Raw genomic sequence first — 21,696 nt, 5'->3', positions numbered from 1 at the left:
TTTACTTAAAGTGGTGAAATAAATAAATGTAATTCTAAAAATAAAATTTATTTTTATCAATTTGAGACAATTACATAAAAAATAAACATTTAATTTGGACAAGTATATTTTAAAATCTATTTCCTATATAAGAGTAATAGTGCACGTGCGTGATTTATGAATTTTAAAATCTTTTGAATCACAAGAAAATTTCTTCTTAGAGATAATTTTTAATTCTGCTTCTAAAATGATTATTAGAGCTTTCTCTATAATCCTACAAAATATATTGATTTGTTACATCTTGTGTGTGTATAAAAGTTATATATATATATATATATATATATATATATATATATAATAATATATATATATATATATATATATATATATATATATATATATATATATTCTATACTCAATAATTTTGAATCTTAAAAAAAAGCTTAAACTTTAACTTTATCTAAGATACGTGAAAACTCTGTTCTGAAAAAAAATCTATATATAATCAAATATAAATATATAAAATTGCATATAAAATATATATCCAGATATATGTTTTCTTTTTCTTGTATAATATATACAGAAAAAAAGTATAATTGCAAAATAATTATAAGAATAATTTTTGCATCTTTTTTTTTAAAAACAGTAAAACTTGTAAAAGTCCAAAAATAATGCTCATATGTGTCATATATTTATATGTGATTTATTTATATGTATATAGGCGATTTTTTTCACTTTCTCAAATTTTATTTTTTCTAAAAACGGTGCAAAAATTTCATATATATAATTATAATATAATTAGTAACAATTAATATAATAAATAAATTAATAATTATTTTTCTCTATTATGGATATATATATATATATATATATATATATATATATAATTTATGAATATATTTACAAAAAATTACACGTTGACTTTTATGCGCTGATCTGAATTAATCTAAATTCACACGATTTATGTTCCCTAGCTTATTAACTTTATATCATTACTTATAAATTAATTTTACAGATATATTTATTGTTCACACATATGTATATCATTGAAAAATATGTATATATTTACATATAAAAAAAAATACACAAGGTCCCACCGAGATTTGAACTCGGATCGCTGGATTCAAAGTCCAGAGTGCTAACCATTACACCATGGGACCAATGATAATATTCGTCTCTATTAAAGAACTTTTTTAGAACATTCTAAAGACGTAAGCGGGGAGCACACACTTTTGTATAAGCGCATAACCATAAACATAAAAAAATTGATTGGTCCACAAATGTATGCATAAGGAAATTGATTGGTTCATTTCCTTATGCATATATTTGTGGACCAATCAATTTTTATAAAATATATATAATAAATATTAATAATATTTATTGATTTATTTGATACACTATACTAATAAATATTCAACAATACAACATATAATACAATAATACAGCATATAATAAAATAAAATACAACACATATAATCCAATACATATTCTTCATTGACACATATAATATGAGTTTATTGAAAAATTGGCGCTGATTTATTTTTAAATTTATCTATATTATTTAAAGCTATATAATGTAATTTAATTTTTATAATAAGTAATAGTAATAATAATAATAATAATAATAATAATAATAATAAAATTTATTTAAATAATATAAATAAATCTAAATAATAATAATCATCATCATAAATAAATAATAATAATCATAAATAATATAAAAATCAGTGTCATTTTTTAACAAACTCATATTGTTTATATAAGGTCAATGAAAAATGTAATATATGTATATATTATATTATATGCATTATATTTTATTTTATTATATGTTGTATTAATGAATATTGGAAGAAGCTTCGTTTGCCTATATTCCCGATTGTTTACAGAGCGATTGCCTACAAGCATTATTGTACACATATAAAAATTAAAAATACGAACGTACGTTTGTACACATGTCATTATTGTGCACATACACATTGTAGTTAAAAAAAGTGTTAGTCATCAGCCAACATCATACGAATGTGCACAATGTATATGTGCACAATAATGTCATGTATACAATGTGTATGTGCACAATAATGTCATGTATACAATGTGTATGTGCACAATCATGTGTACAAACGTACGTTTATATTTTTAATTTTTATGTGTACAATAATGCTTGTAGGCAATCGCTCTGTAGGCAATCGAGACCTCCCCATATTTATTAGAGTATTAAATAAATCAATACAATTATTTATTATAAATGTTGAATGTTATTAAATATTAAATAATAAATATTAAATAATAATATCACATATATTATAATTATATAATTATAATATAAATATTATTCTTTATTTTTAATTCTATAACAAATATATTTAACTTTAATATATTATTTTATTATGTACTTTTATATATACATTTTAAAACTGTTTAATATATATATATATATATATATATATATATATATATATATATATATTATAATTATATATTTATGAATCTTATTTCTGACAAATATCTTTAATATATAGACAAATACTGTCAAATACGCGTGACAGTTTGACAGCAGCCAACATGAATATCATAGGCGTGAACTTATGCGGTATAACAGCCAATCAAATTTAGGCACAATTTACCTCGCCGCATTGTCCCGCAGTGGCTTTCCCCTCGCAATGATATGCTCCACGGACTTGAAGGATGGAGTAAAGCGGGGAGCACACACTTTTGCATAAGCGCATAATAATAAGCATAAGGAAATTGATTGGTTCATTTTTTTATGCATACATTTGTGGACCAAATCGAACTTGAGATCTGACTTGACTCGACCCAGAGTCGGGTAGAGTCAACAAATCGAATACGTTATAAGTGAGGAGGGAGATTTTGACTTTTAGCCATTTTGGTCAGCGACATTAGCGCTGCTATCCGTTAGTACTTAACAGAATTAATTGTTTAACTTCTTTGGTAATGAAAACTTTTGAAAATGTTTTATAAATTATTTTTGCCCTTAAATAATATTAATTTATTATAAAAACGTCTATAATTATAAATATTTGTATGTTTTTCCGCAATATAAAAATAACGCGTTTTAAAATTATATTAAAATTATAATAAAATTATACAAATAATGTTTTATAAATTATTTATTGCCCTTTAAATAATATTAATTTATTATAAAAATGTCTATAACTAATATTTGTATCAATTTTTTTGCAACATAAAAATAACGCGTTTTAATAAATTTTAAAATAATACTTTTTACTAAATATATTCTATGACAATTTAAAAATGTTTGGTCATTTGAATCATTTAATAATTCTATAAATATTAATAATTCTATAAATATATTATCCATATTTAAATGGGATAAAACAACGTGCGCAACATGATATATATTATATTTATTTGATACAATTTTATTTTTTTCCCTTCATATAAAACCTAATAACTTTTTCGGTTTCTTTATTTACATATTTTAATGACGCTTTCAGATGGATATATTAAAGCGCCACGATCTTTTAAATGTATCTTTTTATGTTTAAAAAATAAGATATTTTTGAGTACTAATGAGGATTAATGGTTAATGAGTTCTTCTGGCTTCTGGCAATTTGAAAGAAATAATACTATTATTATTGACTAGATAGCAGCACTAATGTCGCCGAGTAAGATGGCTGATCTCCCTCTACTCGCCTTCGCTCTTCGAGTATTATGCTCCGTCAAGTCCGTGATATGCTCGGTCCCTATATTTCTATGTCTATGTTTTAAACGCTTTCTTAACCTAATTTTTGCGTACTATAAACATAATCGTGATAATCGTGAGAACGTAATTACTTTTGGCAATTATTTTTTTAATAATTACTTTTTAATATTAATAAACATGCCACGATTGCCTTTGCATCCTGCATCTGGAACAGGTATTGTTACGCCATTCGCCAAAGCAATACGGTTCGTTCGTTATGGTTGCACTAATAGACCGTTCTATCATATTGTTGTAATGGATGTAAGTTGACCTATGATTATTTCTCAAGAAAATTGGAATTACATAAGCCCATCTTTTTTAATTACATTTTTTTTATGACTTTATATATAATTTTTATGACTTTATATAAAATTTTTATAGTGTCAATAAATATTTTTTATATCATAGGTTAAAAAGCAAGCAAAAAAGCCACCAATAGAACAAGTTGGTACTTATGATCCTATTCCAAATGTATACAATGAGAAATTAGTGTCATTCAATTATGAAAGAATCCAATATTGGTTTGCCAAAGGAGCACAGGTATCTAAACCTGTTGCGGATTTATTAGGACTTGCTGGATTCTTACCTGTTCATCCAAGAACATACATGAGAGCATGGAGAAATCGCAAAACTTTAAAGGAAAGTGCTGCTAAAGAAAGTATATTTCAAGAGCAAGTTACATCGCAAAGTTAAGATACATTTCTTTTCCAATGGACATTTGTTTTTTGTATATATTTTACAGTTTATCAATAAAATTTTTGTCAAATATTGTATGGAAAATGTATGTAATGTTGCAAAATTAACTTTCAATTGTTGTAGACATATTTAATATAGAATAGAATACTCCAACTTTTTGAAGCAAGCTTCTCTAGTTATGAATGTTTTTAAATAGTATAATATATATACTATATATATACTATAATATATAATATATACGACTTTATTATTTGAAAAATTATTTATTTATAAAATATATATATATATGTATATATATATATATATATATATATATATATATATATATATATATATTTTATTTATTAATTATGATATATTGTCTCTCCCTTTGTATGTATATATAAGAACAGTTATGTAGAATATATATATATATATTATTATTATTTATTATAATTAACGACAGTATCATCAACAATATGTTATACAAATCAAAATAATTAAAAAAACTTTCCCCAGGTGAGGCTCGAACTCACAACCCCGGCATTGCTCACTGAACTACTGTCTTATAAGTACCGTGCGCTAACCGATTGCGCCACTGGGGACTTGTATTATTGTTTCTCTTATGTAGTAGATCCATTAGTGTACAATATATATACACCACATATACGATTTATGCATTTATACATTCATATACAAAACACATATACATATATATATATATATATATATATATATATATATATATATTTTTTAATTATTTTGATTTGTATAACATATTGTTGGTGATACTGTCGTTAATTATAATAAATAATAATAATATATATATATATTCATCTACATAACTGTTCTTATATATACATACAAAGGAGAGACAATATATCATAATTAATAAATAAATAAATATATATATATATATATTAAAATATATATATATATATATATATATATATATTTTTTTTAAATAAATAATTTTTCAAATAATAAAGTCGTATATATTATATATTATAGTATATATATATATATATATATATATATATATATATATATATTATAGTATATATATATATATATATATAGTATATATATATATATATATATATATATATATATATATATAATATATATATTATACTATTTAAAAACGTTCATTTTTTCCCCTTCATATAAAATATATATATATATATATTTTATATGAAGGGAAAAATGAACGTTTTAAATAGTATAATATATATACTATATATATACTAAAATATATAATATGTAATGACTTTATTATTTGAAAATTATTCATGTATGCTATATATATATATATATATATATATATATATATATATATAGCATACATGACATGCACACACATATATACATACATGTGTATAATAAATAAAAATAATATAACGGGATAAAATATAGAATATATCTGACTTTAATTGGAAACAATTGAATATTTTGAAAATTATTCACAAAAAATATTATAATATATTATAAATATATAATATAATACATTATAAATAATAATTATATGAAAGTTATATGTTAATCTTAAAGAGGATATTCTATGAGTTATCAGCACGATTTTATTTGTTTTTATATAAAATTGTATGTAAATGTTTATATACAGGACCATTTTCAAACCGATCAGGTGAATATTTTGAAATTTGAATAAACAGAAATTCAGATACAAGTTCTGAAATTTTGAGAAAATAATTTTTATGTATATTAGATAACTATTAAGATCATCATATTAATCCTCTATGGTCTGAATATTTTTCTTGACTATAAAAAAATTTATGTAACATAAAATCAACAATCTAAATATCAATCTATAAATACAGATTAACAATGAATTCAGCAGTTTCAACAATTTTATTAAAGCAAATATATATTGTAACTTTAAAGTAACAATGGCTTGTTTCAAATAAAGTAACAATGTTTGCTCTTGTGCGTATAAAAGCTTAAGTATAGAATTCCATAAAAGTTTGCGCATATTGTGAAAAAAAATTAAATTATTTAATAAAATATAGATAGATTAGTATGTGGCTTGAAAGTTACACGGGCCCATAGAGGGTTAAAGTTACAGCTAAAGCATTAATAGCCAAGTTCACTTTCTTTTTTAAAGTAAAAATCTCTTATAATAAATGTTATTATAAATGTTCCTTTATTTTCATTGCTGTTAAATATTTTAAAAGATAAATAAAAGACACAAATTATATATTAAACACAATTAAATTTCAAATAAATCTAATAATTTATATTTAAATCAATTTTAATAAATAAGTTTTAAAAATAAAAAATTTCATTTTTCTAAATGGCAAGTTTTTTATTGTAATTTTTAAGGAATTTGTATAAAAGGGTAAAAAAAAAACTTTTATATTTTGATTTATATATAAAATTGTTTATTTATTGATATTGATATTACTCAGATGCTTTTAATCTTTTTATATAAATGATGAAATTATTGATTCATATAAAAATATTGTAGATATTCTCTGTGAATATTGAATTTCGAAAAACAAATTTTTCTATGTATTCATACCTTTAGCATAATTATCAATGGCAATGCACAATTTATTCCATAGTCCCAGAAGTTTGTTATTTTTCAAATTAATTTCACAAAATTCTTTTAATAATGTTTGATTTTCTTCAGAAAATTTTATTCCTGAATCAATAAATTAACAATATTTTTTATCTATTTAAGTACTATTATAATTTCTACCTATATTAAAAAATGTATTAATTTTTTTTACCTATATCTGTGGGTTTTACTGTAAAAAAATGTTCAATGTGCCATGTTAGTTCAAAAAACTTCATTGTCCACTGGAATATTATGTAGTTTTCTTTTGTATTTGCAGATGAATGTATATGCAATAATATACCTCCATTTTCTTGAGTACATTGTTCTATAGTTGCATATTTATTTTTTTCTAAACTATTCAGAATCTTAGATCTAAAAATATTATTTTCATTGTAATCGGAAAGTGCTGAAAAAGAAATGACTCATTATATAGCATTAAAATTCTTATAATAATATCATTATGATTATTTACCAGACATAAGAAGAGAAAAGTTTTTTATACTTGTTATCTTCTCAAACCAAGGAGATATTTCGAGCATGTAACAATCGTCAATGTCGATAAAATAGCACATTATATTGTCAATTGTAAATTTATCCGAGTTCTGAAAAAAGGAGTTACAGGTTTAAAAACAAGTAACAAATATTACAAAAATTAATTTCAGAATATTGAATTTACAATTCATTCGTACCATGGAAACTATCAATTCAAGATTGAAGGAAATGGTTTTTGTTTTCACTTTAGCCGAATAAATAAAAATATTATTGCGTAACCATTTTTTATAAACATCTTTAAATCTTATTCCCGTCACTTGACCCGCAATCTCACATAATTTAGCCTTGTATTTGATGGATTGCAGTTTCGACGGTTTGTTATCCTCATTATCGGAAGGTAGTGTGCTACAATTTATCCAGAACGAATAAGTTTGTTGATCAGAGAATTTGCGTAAGAAAGAATTAATTAATTACATATTAAAATTAATTAACGATTGATGTTTGTTATCTTCTATATCCTTCAATTTGTCTTTTAACTGAACCGCTTTTTTTAAAAGTTCTTTTTTTCGCTTACGCAATTGTATTATTTCTTCATTATCCATAGTTTCACTGCTGCTCATTATTTTTCTTTTTTTCGTAATTGAATTGGTATCAATTGAGCAGTGTCACTGATAAGATTAAGTAGAGGCAAATGTTGCCAATCATTATAAAAATTTCCCCCAACGCAGTATTGTTAGACGAGCGTAACGAATAGCGCAGAAGGGAGCGTAACCAATCACCATAAACTTTGTACAGTTTTCATTACAATTGTGATTGCTTGTTACGTCTCAGCGACGCTCTTTTTCTCTCTATACCTCAGTTAGTGAGAAAAAGATTGCTCTCTACTTTTATAGGGCAACCTGCTTTCACCGGCTATACCCCAGGGACGCCGAGAGCTACGACTAACCTAAAGGATCTAGGGGAATAATGTAGCGCGGAACTAGTTGGTTACTAGGAAGTTTCACTAGGTATTTTAGGGAGAGGGACGCAACTAAGTATATGTAATTCGAAGGTTAATCAGGTTTAAAGAATAGAATTTTAATATTATAATAAAAGAAAGATATCGATTATGGTTGCGTTTTTATGGCAAGCCCGCTTGTATTGCGGGTTCACCATATGCAAGGGGCTTGTTACTTAAGATATATATATATATATGTATGTATATATATATATATATATATATATATATATATATATATATATTAATTAGAAACCGTAAGAGTTAGAGAATTAAGATTTGAAAAGGAACATTATAATAGAAATTAAGGGTAGTTAATAAATTGTGGACACTAAATAATAGAGAATAAGTTAGATCGAATTAATTTATTATGAGAATTGTCTAAGGAATAAAGTCTTTTATTTAATATCAATACTTGATTATATTATGACTCTAAATTTCTGATAGAAAGAGAAGATTTAGAAAAGAGGTCGAATGTCGTCAGGGGCACCATAATAAGTGCTCGGCAACTAGGTTCAAAGATTGGGTTGTGTTCAGAAAATTAGATAATAAATTTGATTTCAATTTAATCTCCTGTTATCATTTCTTGTGGGAGGTTTTTAAATTGATAGGAAACGCCGCCAGGGCACCTCGATCAGCGCTTGGCAACTAGGTTTAAGGGTTATATAAAGAATTCAAAAAGAAAGGAGAGGTCGCCAGGGCACCGTAAGCGCTGGGCAACGAGGTTTAAGGATTATATTCAGAATTTAGGAAGAAAGGAGGGAGTCGCCAGGGGTACCATAAGCGCTCGGCAACGAGGTCAAAATATAGGAAAAAGGGAGGGAGTCGCCAGAGGCACCATAAGCGCTCGGCAACGATGGATTTTCGGGAAAAAGAGCAAAATGTTGCAAGATTAAGTCAGGTTTAAATGACAACAGTAGTGTATATTTTGCATGGAATTTATAAATCTTACTTAGTATTGATATTATGGGGGTGTTTTAAATAATAGTAGGATAATAGATTAAAGTTGACTGACTGGAAACTGTCAGCCACTTGCTAATGCTTGACAGGAGATTTCTTATTATTTAGAGGATGAAGAGGTAATTGAATGATGTTAGGGGTTGTCAGTCAATTCAAATAAAGTTTCTAATATTTATGGAAAGACGGGGTTTATAATAATTGTAAGTACTTACCGTGATGTGGCAGGAAAATCCTTCCTTCTGTTCAAGTTCTGGTCGTACTCCGTTAGGCCCTTCTCTCGTCCTTTAAGACCTCGGTCGTGGATGAAGTAGGCCGGATAAAAATACAGACGTATGCACAAAGTTTTTTTATTATTTCCTTAGTTTTACACAACTTAACACTGAATCGACAGTAATAACAATTAATATATTAATCGAAATGGTATAGTGAATAGTACGCGAACAATGAACGAATAATACGGAGCAAATACTTGTACGAAATAGTAATGAATTAGTAATAAATAATGTTAACTAAGAATAAATGCTTGAAGACTTTTCAATTGGATGTAAGAATGAATGATTCGAATGCTTGAAGACCTCGTAATTGAATGCCGCTTAATTGAATGCCCCGAAGGTTCGAAATCGCCGGCTTATATACTGTCGAAACAAAGGGTCTTCGGGCCGTGTGCAGATCACGCGTTGCGCTCTAGAAGGTTCTTAGAATGATTCAGTGGAGGACTTCCGAGAAGAAAGTTTTTTAACAACAATTCTTCTGAGAATTGTCGATCGATATGTTTATCTATCTATTAAGTTTCGGCGCTCGTGGTCGTAGCCGTCGCGAGTTCGTTCGACTTATCGCTCGCAATATCAGGTTTCACTGCTATGAGGCCTCTTATGCTCATTCTCTTCAGCTTAATTAATATTTTATAATATAAAATCCTTAATAATATGGTTAATATTTATGCTTATTAATTTATGGAATCATTTGTTCTATTTATTTCAGTTGTGATAATAAGTTGGCAATTTATATAAAGTTATGGCATTCTATAGTTTAAAAAAATAGATCTTTTAGATAACTTATATGTATTATATGTAATGTATATAATTTATGATTCCATAGAATATAAGCCTCTTAAATTTATATTTATGGTCGCTTGATCGATACTACAATAAAGCATATTAATTTTATTAAAATCATTTCTTTATGGAAGCATTCGCGCATTATATAATAACCTGTTTTAATTAATATGATTTTAATTATTTATAAAGTATAATTGTATTGAATATAGTATTGAAAGTTTTATATGTGATGTTTTGGATAAAATAATTATAAATATTGTCAACAAATTATTATTATATACGTTTTATGATTCCATAAAGTACGGCGCATTTACTCCTCAACTTAAGAGTGAGTAATTATTATATATATATTTGTCTGTATGATTAAATATTAAAATCTTAAAAGTTAGATATTAGTATCGATATTATCGAGTGTGAAACTCGCTCGCAAGTCCGCTCCGAAAGCAATCAGTAGACCAGCTCCAGAAAGTCACCGCTGTACAGCCAGCCAGCTCCAAACAATGTCTCCCGATTCGCCGATTCAAGGAACTCCTAATTCCCCGCGCCACCGACTACCACCACTAAAAGGATTAAAATATATTCGGCCCCTAGGCCAAACAACCATATGGAACCAGAATGACAAGTGACTAACGAAACCAGCCAACAATTAAAATAAAAGCAAATGGATCACACAACCACTCCATAGGCAGGGACAAAAGCGGCACTCAACTACCAGCCAAAATACAGCTTTCAAAATTGGCAGGACGTTACATTGGACATAGAAAGACGCGCACCGTTCACTTGGACACTGTTCATTTGCCCACCGTTTTTTTGGACACCGTTTATTTTCCCACCGTTCGTTTGGACACCGTTTATTTGCCCACCGTTCGTTTGGACACCGTTCATTTGCCAACCGTTCATTTGCTCACCGTCCATTTGCCCACCGTCCGTTTGGACACCGCTCAAATGCAGGCATGCGCGCACACATACTCACACACACACACGGGGGGGGGGTGCAAGGGGGGCCTTCGGCCCCTCTCCCGCACCCGCCCTGCCGATAGGCAAGATGAATCCCTTAACAACTTACAAAGTACATGTTACATTGTCTGTGTCAAATAAACGGTGTCCAAACGAACGGTGGGCAAATGAACGGTGTCCAAACGAACCGTGGGCAAACAAACAGTGGGCAAATGAACGGTGTCTAAATGAACGGTGCTCGTTTTTCTGTGTCCGAACAAACGGTATCCAAATAAACGGTGTCCAAATGAACAGTGTCCAAGTGAGCGGTGTCCAAGTAAACAATGAGTATTTTCCTACTTGTCCAAAAGCTACTGTGTCCAAAATTGCTGTGTCTAAATGCACTGTGTCTAATAGAACCGTGTGCAAAATCTCGTATCCATTTGTAACGTGTCCATTTGCACCGTGCTCGATTATACTGTATTCAAGTGCGCCGCTCCCGACCGTGGGAGGGCGTAACCTATCTAACGCCAAACAAACGCTAGACAACGTGTGTCTTGGAGACGAACGAATTGACCAGGGCCTAAGACAGGTCAACGACCGGAAGGGTCGCTTTATAGTAGGCCGTTCGTTCGGGGGTCCCCTTTTTGATAAAGGAACTGAATCTCTATTACCCAGGACGGGATCTTGTGCGATATCAGGGTACGGGTTAATAAACTACGCGAATTTTAAAGTTAAAATTTTGTATTTATTCAAAAAGAGAAAGGAAAAGAACCTTTAAATATGATTTCAGATACATTTAAATATTTATGTATATATTCAATTACAATGGTAATCATATTATAAATTATAAAGAGTTACATTTATATGTGTGAGTGTGTGTGTATGGTGTAGGGAATTGTTTGTTTTCGGGTGTTACATGAGTGCGGAGATCATCAACCGGAATCGAAAAGGACAAATTAAAATTTACATTCCTGTGTTGGATTTTACAATGTAGAATTGTAATTAAATAAATAAAAAGTATAAAATGAAAAAATAAGGAGAAAGATTATGAAAGGTTTTCAAATTCGATTGTAGGAGAGGGAGGAAATCTTATTCAGAAAACCTCGACTGGGACGACAAGAGGGAACGGGGCACCTGGGATAATGAAAGGGATAATAGAACCAGGTGGGACAGTATCGAGGATTTCATAAAACTGATGGAGGTCGACTATGTCGGGACCGACACGAGTCGTTGTCTTTGAGAGGGACAGGGAAAGGGAGAAAATAGTTTATTATGTAGCGGTACCAGCTTTCGCGATCCAGATCTTCAAAGAGGGACTCCAACATCTCTTCGGGGTCACAGGATTCCGACCTGAAATCCCGCGGTTCCTCCTTAAAGTCAGGTAGCCCTTCCAAGAATTCCAGGAATTTCCCGAAAACGTTTGACTCCTCTGGGAGGTTTGACGATTCGAGAGGCGAGGAGCGCGGAAGAGTTGAAGATTGCGGAAGATAAGGAGGAGGATTTTCGAAAAAGGCAGGGGGAGTTGATGGTTGTGAAGGTTGACAAGAAGAAGGATTTTCGAAGGAAGGAGGGAGAGTTACGGTGGTCGACGGTTGATAATTGAGGGGAGGTAAATATTCAAACGAGGGAGGGGAAATCCTCGAACACTGAGGTTCCTCAAACGTTACAGGAGAATAATTAGAGGGGGCGGGGGAGTACAAGATTGTGAAAATTCGGGGAAGGGAGCAGGTATGAATTCTGATGGGGGAAGAGATGGATTAATATGAGAGAAGAAGATTGTCTGTTGTGTTTGTCGGTGGATTAATTATTAGTTGTCGTGCTTTTAAGTCGAATGAATCCTTATCTAACTTAAGTTTACTATAATCTATTTTAAAGCTAGGATCCACGGACGTCTGAGCCAGGAGTTTCCGGATTGTCCTATTTTTTTCTATTTCCCGCGTTCTTTGCTCAGCGCCGTAACTGTGCCGGGGTTTAGTTTTTCGTGTCGCGTCCACTGAAGGAGCACACGTAATGTTTAGTAAAGGAGTGATTATTAGTTTTAGGAGACAGTTCGATAATCATTTCTCTTTCTCTCTTACCCTTTTTTAAAAGACAAGATAACGAGATAAATGGGAAGAATAGAGTAAATGAAAAAAATAATAAATTTTAACTGAAAAGACTGAAAGAATAAAATTTGTTGACAAAGTTGAAAATAATTATCGTGAATCTAAAGTTAAATGCGAAGACTGATCCTTTTTGTTACATAAGGACTTTATATAAGGAATTTTAGGTTATTTGCACCTGCCAGACCACGAGAAGAAAGGTAGATTTGGACCTAAAGCTGAGCGTGAACACTGGTCCGGAACGTTACATTCGAATCTTTAAGTTATTCACACTTGCCGATCCATAAAGAAAGAAGGTATGATAATGGATAAAATTTTTGGTATGCGATATCAGGAAGTATTAATAGAAAATACATGTATCTTTGGATGCATATTTAGAGGAAAAAAAAATAAATAAAAATAACAAAAGAGGAAATGATTATCATATAATTGTTTTCCTTAAAGAAAAGGAGAGAAGGAGAATGTAAGAAACAGGTAAAAGAAATATATATATATATATATAATAATAATAATAAAAAGAATTAGTAAACTCACTATTTATAGAATGCGATGAGATTAAATTTGTGATGATCGGGCCTCAGGTATAGACCGGCTGGCTCGGAGATCCGGTGGTCGATGCTGGTGTGCTTCATGCGATCGTGGTTCACTATTCACGCAGATTGCACTTACAGAGTTATTACTCTTTATACTGTGCAAGTGAACACTATAACTTTACTTAGGAGAGCCACACTGAACGTAATTGAAAAACGCTTTTGAATACCGTTGCTAGCAAGAGTGAATGTAACGCTGATATATAAGAAGTGTCGCACGACTGTTAGAAAAATATTAATGACGCTGGCAATGAATATTCCGGCGCTTATTAAGCCGTTTGCTCCTCCTCTCCATTGGTTCGTTAATCTAGCTTAACGAATAGTTTTTTTAATCACGCCCTCTGGTTTTTCCTAGGTCCTTCCTTTAAATTTTTAGATCATATTAAGGTATTGGTGAAGACTTTTGTTTATAATACTGAGTTTCAATCAATAGACAGTAGTTGCTGTCGAGTAAGGGTGAGGGCTCTCGTTTTACGGATCGTGTCGCGTCTGCTTCGCTATAATCGGTTAAGTTGACATTTTGTTGACATACTTGCCTTAAAATTTATGTCAAACAGATAACATAAGAGGGTGGTCTGGCAGGCAAGCACGTGGTGTCAAATGTTGCGAGTTTTCAATTTCGAATCATCTGTGAATCATTGTTTTGCGCCTCGCTTTATTTTTGTTTAGAGTTCTTGGGTCTGATACCCGAACTTGAGCTCGAATATCTCACTGTCTGTTTGCCATTCGCGTCCACGTGGTTTTAAATTTCTAACATTTGACTGTCTGTTATCTTTTGTTTAAAAATTCTCGAACCTTCAAAGTGGGTTGTAACGTTTAAATTTATTGATCCGTTGTATAGTTGATTTTCTGTTAGTCTCACTCGCCAGATTTCGCCCGCCTATTGTTTTTGTTAGACATAGAACAGTTCTTAGAACGTAAATTTTTTATATTGCTAAAGAATTTTCGGTGAAAGAAAACAATTGTGTAGTCTGCCGAAATAATAATAATTTATTAATAATTTTGTAATAATTTAGTAATAATTTATATATTAGTAAAAAAAACACAAAAAAAGTTCGTAAAGTCTACCGGACTTAACATGTCAAAGATTCTGCAGTTAGTAGATGTAATAAAATATTAATATATAAAATGATACTAAGGCCAATTTTGACATACGCGGCGGCGGTATGGTGCAGCACAGCGAAAAATAACTTAAAACTACTACAAAGTTTCCAAAATAAATGTCTAAGACTGATACTAAACGCTGGTAGATACAACCGGATTGTTGAGCTATACAGAAATATGAACAAACACAGATATCATACATTAAGGAATTTATTTATAAAATAGAGGAAAGATTTTATAATACACAGCTAGAGCATAATAAACTAACAAAAGATATAATGCAATTAAGAGTGAATAATATACCAAAACATTTTAAATATGAAGTACCCTATTAAAAATTAGACATCTTTTATAAAGAATTATAAATTCTAAATCAAACAAAAGTATTGCACAAAGTTATAAGCACTAAGCAATTCTATTTTTATTTTATGTTATTATTGTTACTGTTATTTTTTAATTTATCTATTTATCTCTTTTAACTGACATGTAGGTTTTTATTGTTTATATTTTTCCTACGGCTTATAACACATAAGATAAGATAGTAAATAAGGAAAGAGTATAATATATACCGGAAATGTAAAAAATTTATTAATAACATAAATTATAACTATTCGATAAGATAAGTTAAGCCCGAAAGGCTGGAAATATAGAAATAAACACATTTGTGATGTGTGTAATTCACATTAGAAGTATGAAATAAATATATTTATTTAAAAAAAAAAGTTCTTGTCCGATCACTGAAGTTAAGCAACGTTGGGCAAGGTCAGTACTTGGATGGGTGATCGCCTGAGAACACCATCGATATGAACAGTAATATTAAGAAAAAAGAAGTGCCAGATGAAAGTTTAGAGAGTAAGATTAGGCAACTCACACTAGAAAATCAGAAGTTAAAACTACTGCTAGAAGAAACTGACAAAAAAAATAAAGAGATAAGACAACGACAGCTAATGCAGAGCGCCGGACAAGGCACACCGGATATTAGCACAAAAAACAGATTCAAGATCCTGGAAGAAGAATCGCTCTCGGCAACACAAGTCATGGAAGCGGAAATGGCAGAAGAAGAAGAAAGGTCATTCGTGCAAATATTAAAAGACAAGAATAACAGAACGACAAACAACAACAATCAACCGCTCAATTATACACAAGCAAACATGCGGATTTCAAACACACACACAAATAGTGAAATCTCAGTAGGACATAATACGTTTACAAATAAACAAGAAAATAAGACAATTAAAAACCCTTCCTCATCACAAGAAAAACGGTAAAAGCCTCCGCCCATAAATGTTTTCAGTCAGGATCCCAGGGATACCTAGAAGCTGGCAAAAGAAATAATGGCCGGTGCTTTCATATTAAAAGGGTTAATGAAAACAAACACATACTACAAATAGACAACATTGACAACTTCAAAAAAGTCAAACAGGCTTTATTGGAGGCGAATGCAAATTTTTTCTCATATACACCGAAGGAAGATAAAAACATCACTCCTATTCAAAGAGTTAAATCAGACCTTTGAAACACATGAGATTATGAAAGAATTGAAGCAGCAAGAATTACAGAACATTTCTTTTAATAAAGTGATGAGATTCTTGACACGAAAGTCGGTACAGGAAGGTAAAATTCTACCTATATTCTTGGTGCAGATCACTGCGGACAGCAATGCAGTTATGAAAGGTAAAATCGCTCTTCTATCACATAATCTCGTGGGAGAAACTTTAGGAAGGAGGCCAATGCAAACGATGCCAAAGAATCGGACACACGGCGGCCAATTGCAACTTCAAATACAGATGCGTGAAATGCAAAGAGGACCACAAGCTAGGAGAATGTGCAGCGGTACCCAAGGATCACAAGGAATAAGTATACTCCATAAATTGTAAAACAACTGGACACCCGGCGTCATATAGAGGCTGTCCCGTATTGTTAGAGTTAAAAAAGGTTAATTAATAAGCAACATTTACAGTATCAAAATAAAATTAATAGTCTCGAACGTGGCAGCGGATCAGTTAGGCCTAATATGTCTTTCGCTGATGCAGTTAGAAGCAACGCGAATAAATCTGAAAAACCGGTCTTTCAGACAGAGGCACGTGCGAACAATAGAACAAGATCGATGAAGGTTAATACAGACTCGTCACAAGGCGTATCTGAAATTCAATCCAGATTAGATAAACTCGAAAACAGTATTGAAATTATTAATAACAGATTAGACACACTCGCGAATCTTATCGTGAAATTTTATAGTAAAGACGATTAACCTTTGATATGACTGCACAATCAGCTTCAAAATATAAAATTAAAGCCATCGTAGCGAATGTAAATTCCATAATCAGCAATTATAAAAGAATGCAGTTGCTCGACTTTCTAAAAAAAATAAGCCCGATTTAATGCTTTTAAACGAGACTAAGTTAAACAAGAGACACACGCTATTTTTCGAGAATTATAACATTGTTAGAGTTGATAGAGACGCAGAAAAGGGAGGAGGAGGTACAGCTATTTTTGTTAAAAAAAATATTAAATATTTACAAATTCACATTAATAGTGGTAGCTCGATTTTGGAAAAATCAATAATTAATATTAAATTAAAAAATAACAATAAGTTATACATAGTTTTGCTATGTGCAAAAAAGGTAAACAAAGCGAATTTATCAAGGAACTTCATCAGCTTTTTTGGTAATTAGCTCTAAATAATCCTTCCAATTATTTCATGATAGCAGGCGATTTTAACGCAAAACATACGGATTGGGCGAATTCCGAAAATAACGAAAGAGAAATTGCACTGAGAAATTGGTTAAACGACAATGATATATTGTACAAATTGAAATTATATGGTCCCGACTCACTCTCCTATCCGAAGGGAGGATCATTCATCGATCTGGTTATGGCAGACGCAAGAATGGAACTCCAGACAAACGTAAACGATAATCTTAATACGCTGTCTCTCGACAGTAATCATAAAGCAATATCAGTATATTTCTCTATTCATAGCGAGGAACTAAAATTAAATTTTACGGAAAATTATAACTTAAATTGCAATAAAGCGGATTGGAAAAAATTTAAAACTACATTCACAAAAGCCGAGATCGACATTTCAAAAAATAGAAATCTTAGTATTAATGAAATTAATGATTTTATAGACACACTAGAATCACTTATAACAGACGCAATGAATGAATCGATTCCAAAAATTAAAAGCTCAAGTTCGGTAGATAAATATATAAACAGTAGGATTAAAAAATTACAAAATCAAAAAAATCATGTATTATCACTGATTCATCGTTGGGAAAAAAAGTTTTTACCCATTGACTCGGAGATAAAATTCCTTAAATTATTGCTTCGTGATTTGAAGACTGAACTAAAACACGAGATCACTAGATCGATGAATGATTATTGGGAGAAGAGAGTATGCAGTGTATCTCACTTCAATTGTAAAACATTCTTCTCCGAGATTAATAAAGTATTCCGGAACAAAAATCAATTAGAGATTCCCTGTCTGCGCGTGCCTGAAAAGAACAAAAACATATTGGACCTGGCTGATCAATCAATAGTAGTAATTTAATAAAAGATTCCAATAATAATTTTATAATTCAGAAGGTAAAACAAAAATTGGACGTACTCGGCTCTCACTTCGCTTTGATTAACGAACAGAATAGCAAAATGGGCAAACCTAGATTAAATGAAATCATAATTAAGAAAACAGCTAGAATCAAAAAAGAAATAGAAACAGACAAAGAAAACAATTTTACTATTTGTAGTTTTAATGATAACAACACAGCCGATATGCCATCTGAACAATCACGATCACACAATATTATTTTACAAATATAGTAGCGATGACAAAAAAATTTAAAGTTGTTAATAATAAAAAATCTTCCGGATTAGACAGTATACCGAACTTTGTATTGAAACAGCTACCAACAAAAATCATACATATGTACACGATTCTCTTTAACAATATGATTAATTGCTCGTATTTTCCCCAAAAATGGAAAGAAGCTAGATAATTTCACTGCCTAAAAAAGATAAAGATAAGACCCTCCCGGTAAGCTACAGACCTATTAGTTTACTTTCAAATATAGGCAAAATGGCCATAAATGATATTACAAATAGTTACTGTTATGAAAATAAACTACTTCCGGATAATCAATTCGGCTTTTGTGCAAAACACTCCACAATACACAATAAATAAACTAACATCTGATATCAATTGGACTCTGATGAACGAAGATTGTCTTGGAGTCTGTCTGGTGGATTTAGAAAAAGCCTTCGACACTGTCTGGCAGGAGAGTTTAATCTTTAAATTAAAAAAAAAGAACTTTCTCATAAATTTAATCAAACTCATATGGAATTTGATTAAGGATAGGTCGTTTGGAACATTTCATTTTAACATTGTCCAAAAAAAAATTTACACTAATTAACGGTTTTCAACAAAGCACGATAAATTCACCAATATTATTTAACATATATACAGCTGATCTCCTCTGACTTTTCGGTCCGGATAATGTTCTCTAATAGTGTACGCTGACGATTTAATTATTTGCGGGAAGAGAACCCGAAACGATTAAGAAAAATATCCAATTAGCTGTAAATAAGATTTTCGACTTTTATAATACTTGGAAACTCAAAGTCAACACAGACAAATGTGAGACCATACTGTTCAGGCCGTCGTTAAAAGAGCCAGATATTCAATTTTGCGGCAGTATAAAAACTTTTCTCTGAAAGATGAAAAGACAGGAAAGTTAATTTGCCATCAAAAAGTAGTTAGATATTTAGACATACAACTTGACGAAAAACTACGTTACGACAAACATATAGACTTTCAATTAGAAAAAACCAAGAAAGCGTTTATGAGTCTCGGCAAATTTTTTTATTCCAAATTCCTGCACAGTAGGGTAAAAATCATATGTTATCAAACGCTCATCCGTCCCATAATTACGTACGGATGTCCCATGTAGTACAATATTAGCGCATCGCAAATGGAACAAATTCGCGTATTCAAGAGAAGATGTTTGAGAGCCTCGACAGATACAGAGCCAGGGAATCTAATTACCAGAAATATTTAAAGAATAAAGTTATTTATAATCTAGCAGATATATCAAAATTCGATAATTTCATAAAGCTTATAAGAAATTATGTTGCAGACGCATCAAAAATTTAGGAAAATAGCTTGATTTTTCCTTTACCTTCCTTTACCTTAGATGAAAATTACATAAAAAGAACAATGGAAGCTAGACATGTCCCTCCCGAGGCATTTCCCTACCTTGACAGACTTGATTACATTCAAGATAAAAAAATGGTTCCAATAATTTATCATATCGCTAGACGTAAGAATCAAAAGATTATTAATTACCCTCCAAATATAAATAGTAATACAGATATATATTTAAAGTATAGTTTAGACTTACCTGACAGGGATATAAATGACGAATACCTCATAAAAAATCGAGAAAAATACTGGTGACTCTATGATGATAACGATCAGACGATACTATGATATTAGTAATTTAAGCATAACGATCAGTCGATACTGTGATAATAGTAGTTAAGCATATCACTGTAATAGCGCACAGCGATTAATAAGCGCATTTCTTTGTTTAGTTTGTATTATTTCATAGTTTATTTTTATTTATTTATTTATTTATTTATTTATCTAGTATATATCTGTTTTAGAAAACATTATTAGGAAAGCTAGTATTTTTTCTGATCTTTTTTTTGTTAGCAATAAGAATAGAAAAATATATACTTTACGTTTTTAAGCCTTTCATTTCTACAATGCTTTAAAATATATATTTGTATGACTTGCGAGTGTCACATTGGCCGTCGAGTTAATCCTAGTATAAAGCCGATTACTTGTTTATTGTAATGCAAAAATCCAATTGCTTGTAATGGTTATTAATAAACAAAAGAAAAAAGAAACGTTGTAAAACACCAGTTTTCGTCCGATCACTGAAGTTAAACAACGTTGGGCATGGTCAGTATTATACTTGGATGAGTGATCGCTTGGGAACACCATGTACCATTGGCACTATTTATTTTTTTTTTGCTAATTTCAAAATCAAAATCTTATTGATATTGATATTTTCTTCAAATATATACTTAAAAATCATTATAATTTTCGCAAAATTATTATAATAATAAAATTTACTTTAATGATGGTGTCCTCAAGCAATTTTATTATATATATATATTACGTTCTGCCAATTTTAAAAACTATATTTTAGCTATTAATTAAGTACCGCTTTTATCCCTGCAAAATACCTATGGAATAATTATGTAATCCATTTGCTTTTATTTTAATTGTTAACTAATTTCATTAATCGCTTATCATTCTAGTTCCATATAGTTATTTAGCCTAAAAACCGAATATATTTTAATCCTTTTAGTAATAATAATCGATGGCGCAAGGAATTGAGAATTCCTTAGATTGACGAATCAGGAAGCATTATTTAGAACTAGCTAGCTGTACAGCAGTGACTTTCTAGAACTAACCTGCTGATTACTTTA

General features: G+C 30.1%; 2 protein-coding genes, 1 long non-coding RNA gene and 2 other non-coding genes across 6 annotated transcripts; 1 reads left to right on the top strand and 4 right to left on the bottom strand.

The window, feature by feature from the left end:
- Positions 1–1,067: 1,067 nt before the first annotated feature.
- Trnaq-uug (transfer RNA glutamine (anticodon UUG)) lies at positions 1,068–1,139 on the bottom strand. Its single transcript has one exon. It is a non-coding gene; the product is annotated as a tRNA-Gln (tRNA).
- Positions 1,140–3,661: 2,522 nt separating this feature from the next.
- LOC126849830 (probable 28S ribosomal protein S16, mitochondrial) lies at positions 3,662–4,565 on the top strand. Its single transcript, XM_050592106.1, has 2 exons — positions 3,662–3,964; positions 4,112–4,565. The coding sequence occupies exons 1-2, from the start codon at positions 3,842–3,844 to the stop codon at positions 4,394–4,396; spliced, it is 408 nt and encodes a 135-aa protein (XP_050448063.1). The 5' UTR covers positions 3,662–3,841; the 3' UTR covers positions 4,397–4,565.
- A 324-nt stretch (positions 4,566–4,889) lies between these two features.
- Trnai-uau (transfer RNA isoleucine (anticodon UAU)) lies at positions 4,890–4,983 on the bottom strand. The gene is made up of 2 exons: positions 4,946–4,983; positions 4,890–4,925 (listed from the first exon to the last, which is right to left on the bottom strand). It is a non-coding gene; the product is annotated as a tRNA-Ile (tRNA).
- Positions 4,984–6,877: 1,894 nt separating this feature from the next.
- On the bottom strand, positions 6,878–8,241 carry LOC126849818 (uncharacterized). The gene is made up of 5 exons (XM_050592085.1): positions 7,923–8,241; positions 7,646–7,853; positions 7,429–7,558; positions 7,129–7,362; positions 6,878–7,040 (listed from the first exon to the last, which is right to left on the bottom strand). The coding sequence occupies exons 1-5, from the start codon at positions 8,066–8,068 to the stop codon at positions 6,904–6,906; spliced, it is 855 nt and encodes a 284-aa protein (XP_050448042.1). The 5' UTR covers positions 8,069–8,241; the 3' UTR covers positions 6,878–6,903.
- A 1,073-nt stretch (positions 8,242–9,314) lies between these two features.
- On the bottom strand, positions 9,315–13,996 carry LOC126850122 (uncharacterized). 2 transcript variants are annotated; one of them, XR_007687491.1, is made up of 3 exons: positions 13,683–13,996; positions 11,544–13,395; positions 9,315–9,486 (listed from the first exon to the last, which is right to left on the bottom strand). It is a non-coding gene; the product is annotated as an uncharacterized LOC126850122 (long non-coding RNA). The 2 variants fall into 2 exon arrangements; XR_007687490.1 differs by having other exon boundaries at positions 11,544–13,996.
- Positions 13,997–21,696: the final 7,700 nt, after the last annotated feature.

The sequence above is a fragment of the Cataglyphis hispanica genome, chromosome 5, assembly GCF_021464435.1.
Source record: "Cataglyphis hispanica isolate Lineage 1 chromosome 5, ULB_Chis1_1.0, whole genome shotgun sequence".
NCBI lineage: Eukaryota > Metazoa > Arthropoda > Insecta > Hymenoptera > Formicidae > Cataglyphis > Cataglyphis hispanica.
The sequence above is the reverse complement of the archived record's forward strand: the minus strand, read 5'-3'. Positions and strand labels throughout refer to the sequence as shown.

Bases quoted from the DNA above. Each gene is read 5' to 3' on its own strand.
- LOC126849830 (XM_050592106.1), top strand. From the start codon at position 3,842: ATGCCACGATTGCCTTTGCATCCTGCATCTGGAACAGGTATTGTTACG. The intron at 3,965-4,111 runs GTAAGTTGACCT...TTTATATCATAG, and splicing joins ATCATATTGTTGTAATGGAT to GTTAAAAAGCAAGCAAAAAA.
- LOC126849818 (XM_050592085.1), bottom strand. From the start codon at position 8,068: ATGAGCAGCAGTGAAACTATGGATAATGAAGAAATAATACAATTGCGT. The intron at 7,854-7,922 runs GTAATTAATTAA...GATAAATTGTAG, and splicing joins TCGTTAATTAATTTTAATAT to CACACTACCTTCCGATAATG. The intron at 7,041-7,128 runs GTAAAAAAAATT...TTATTGATTCAG, and splicing joins AGTAAAACCCACAGATATAG to GAATAAAATTTTCTGAAGAA.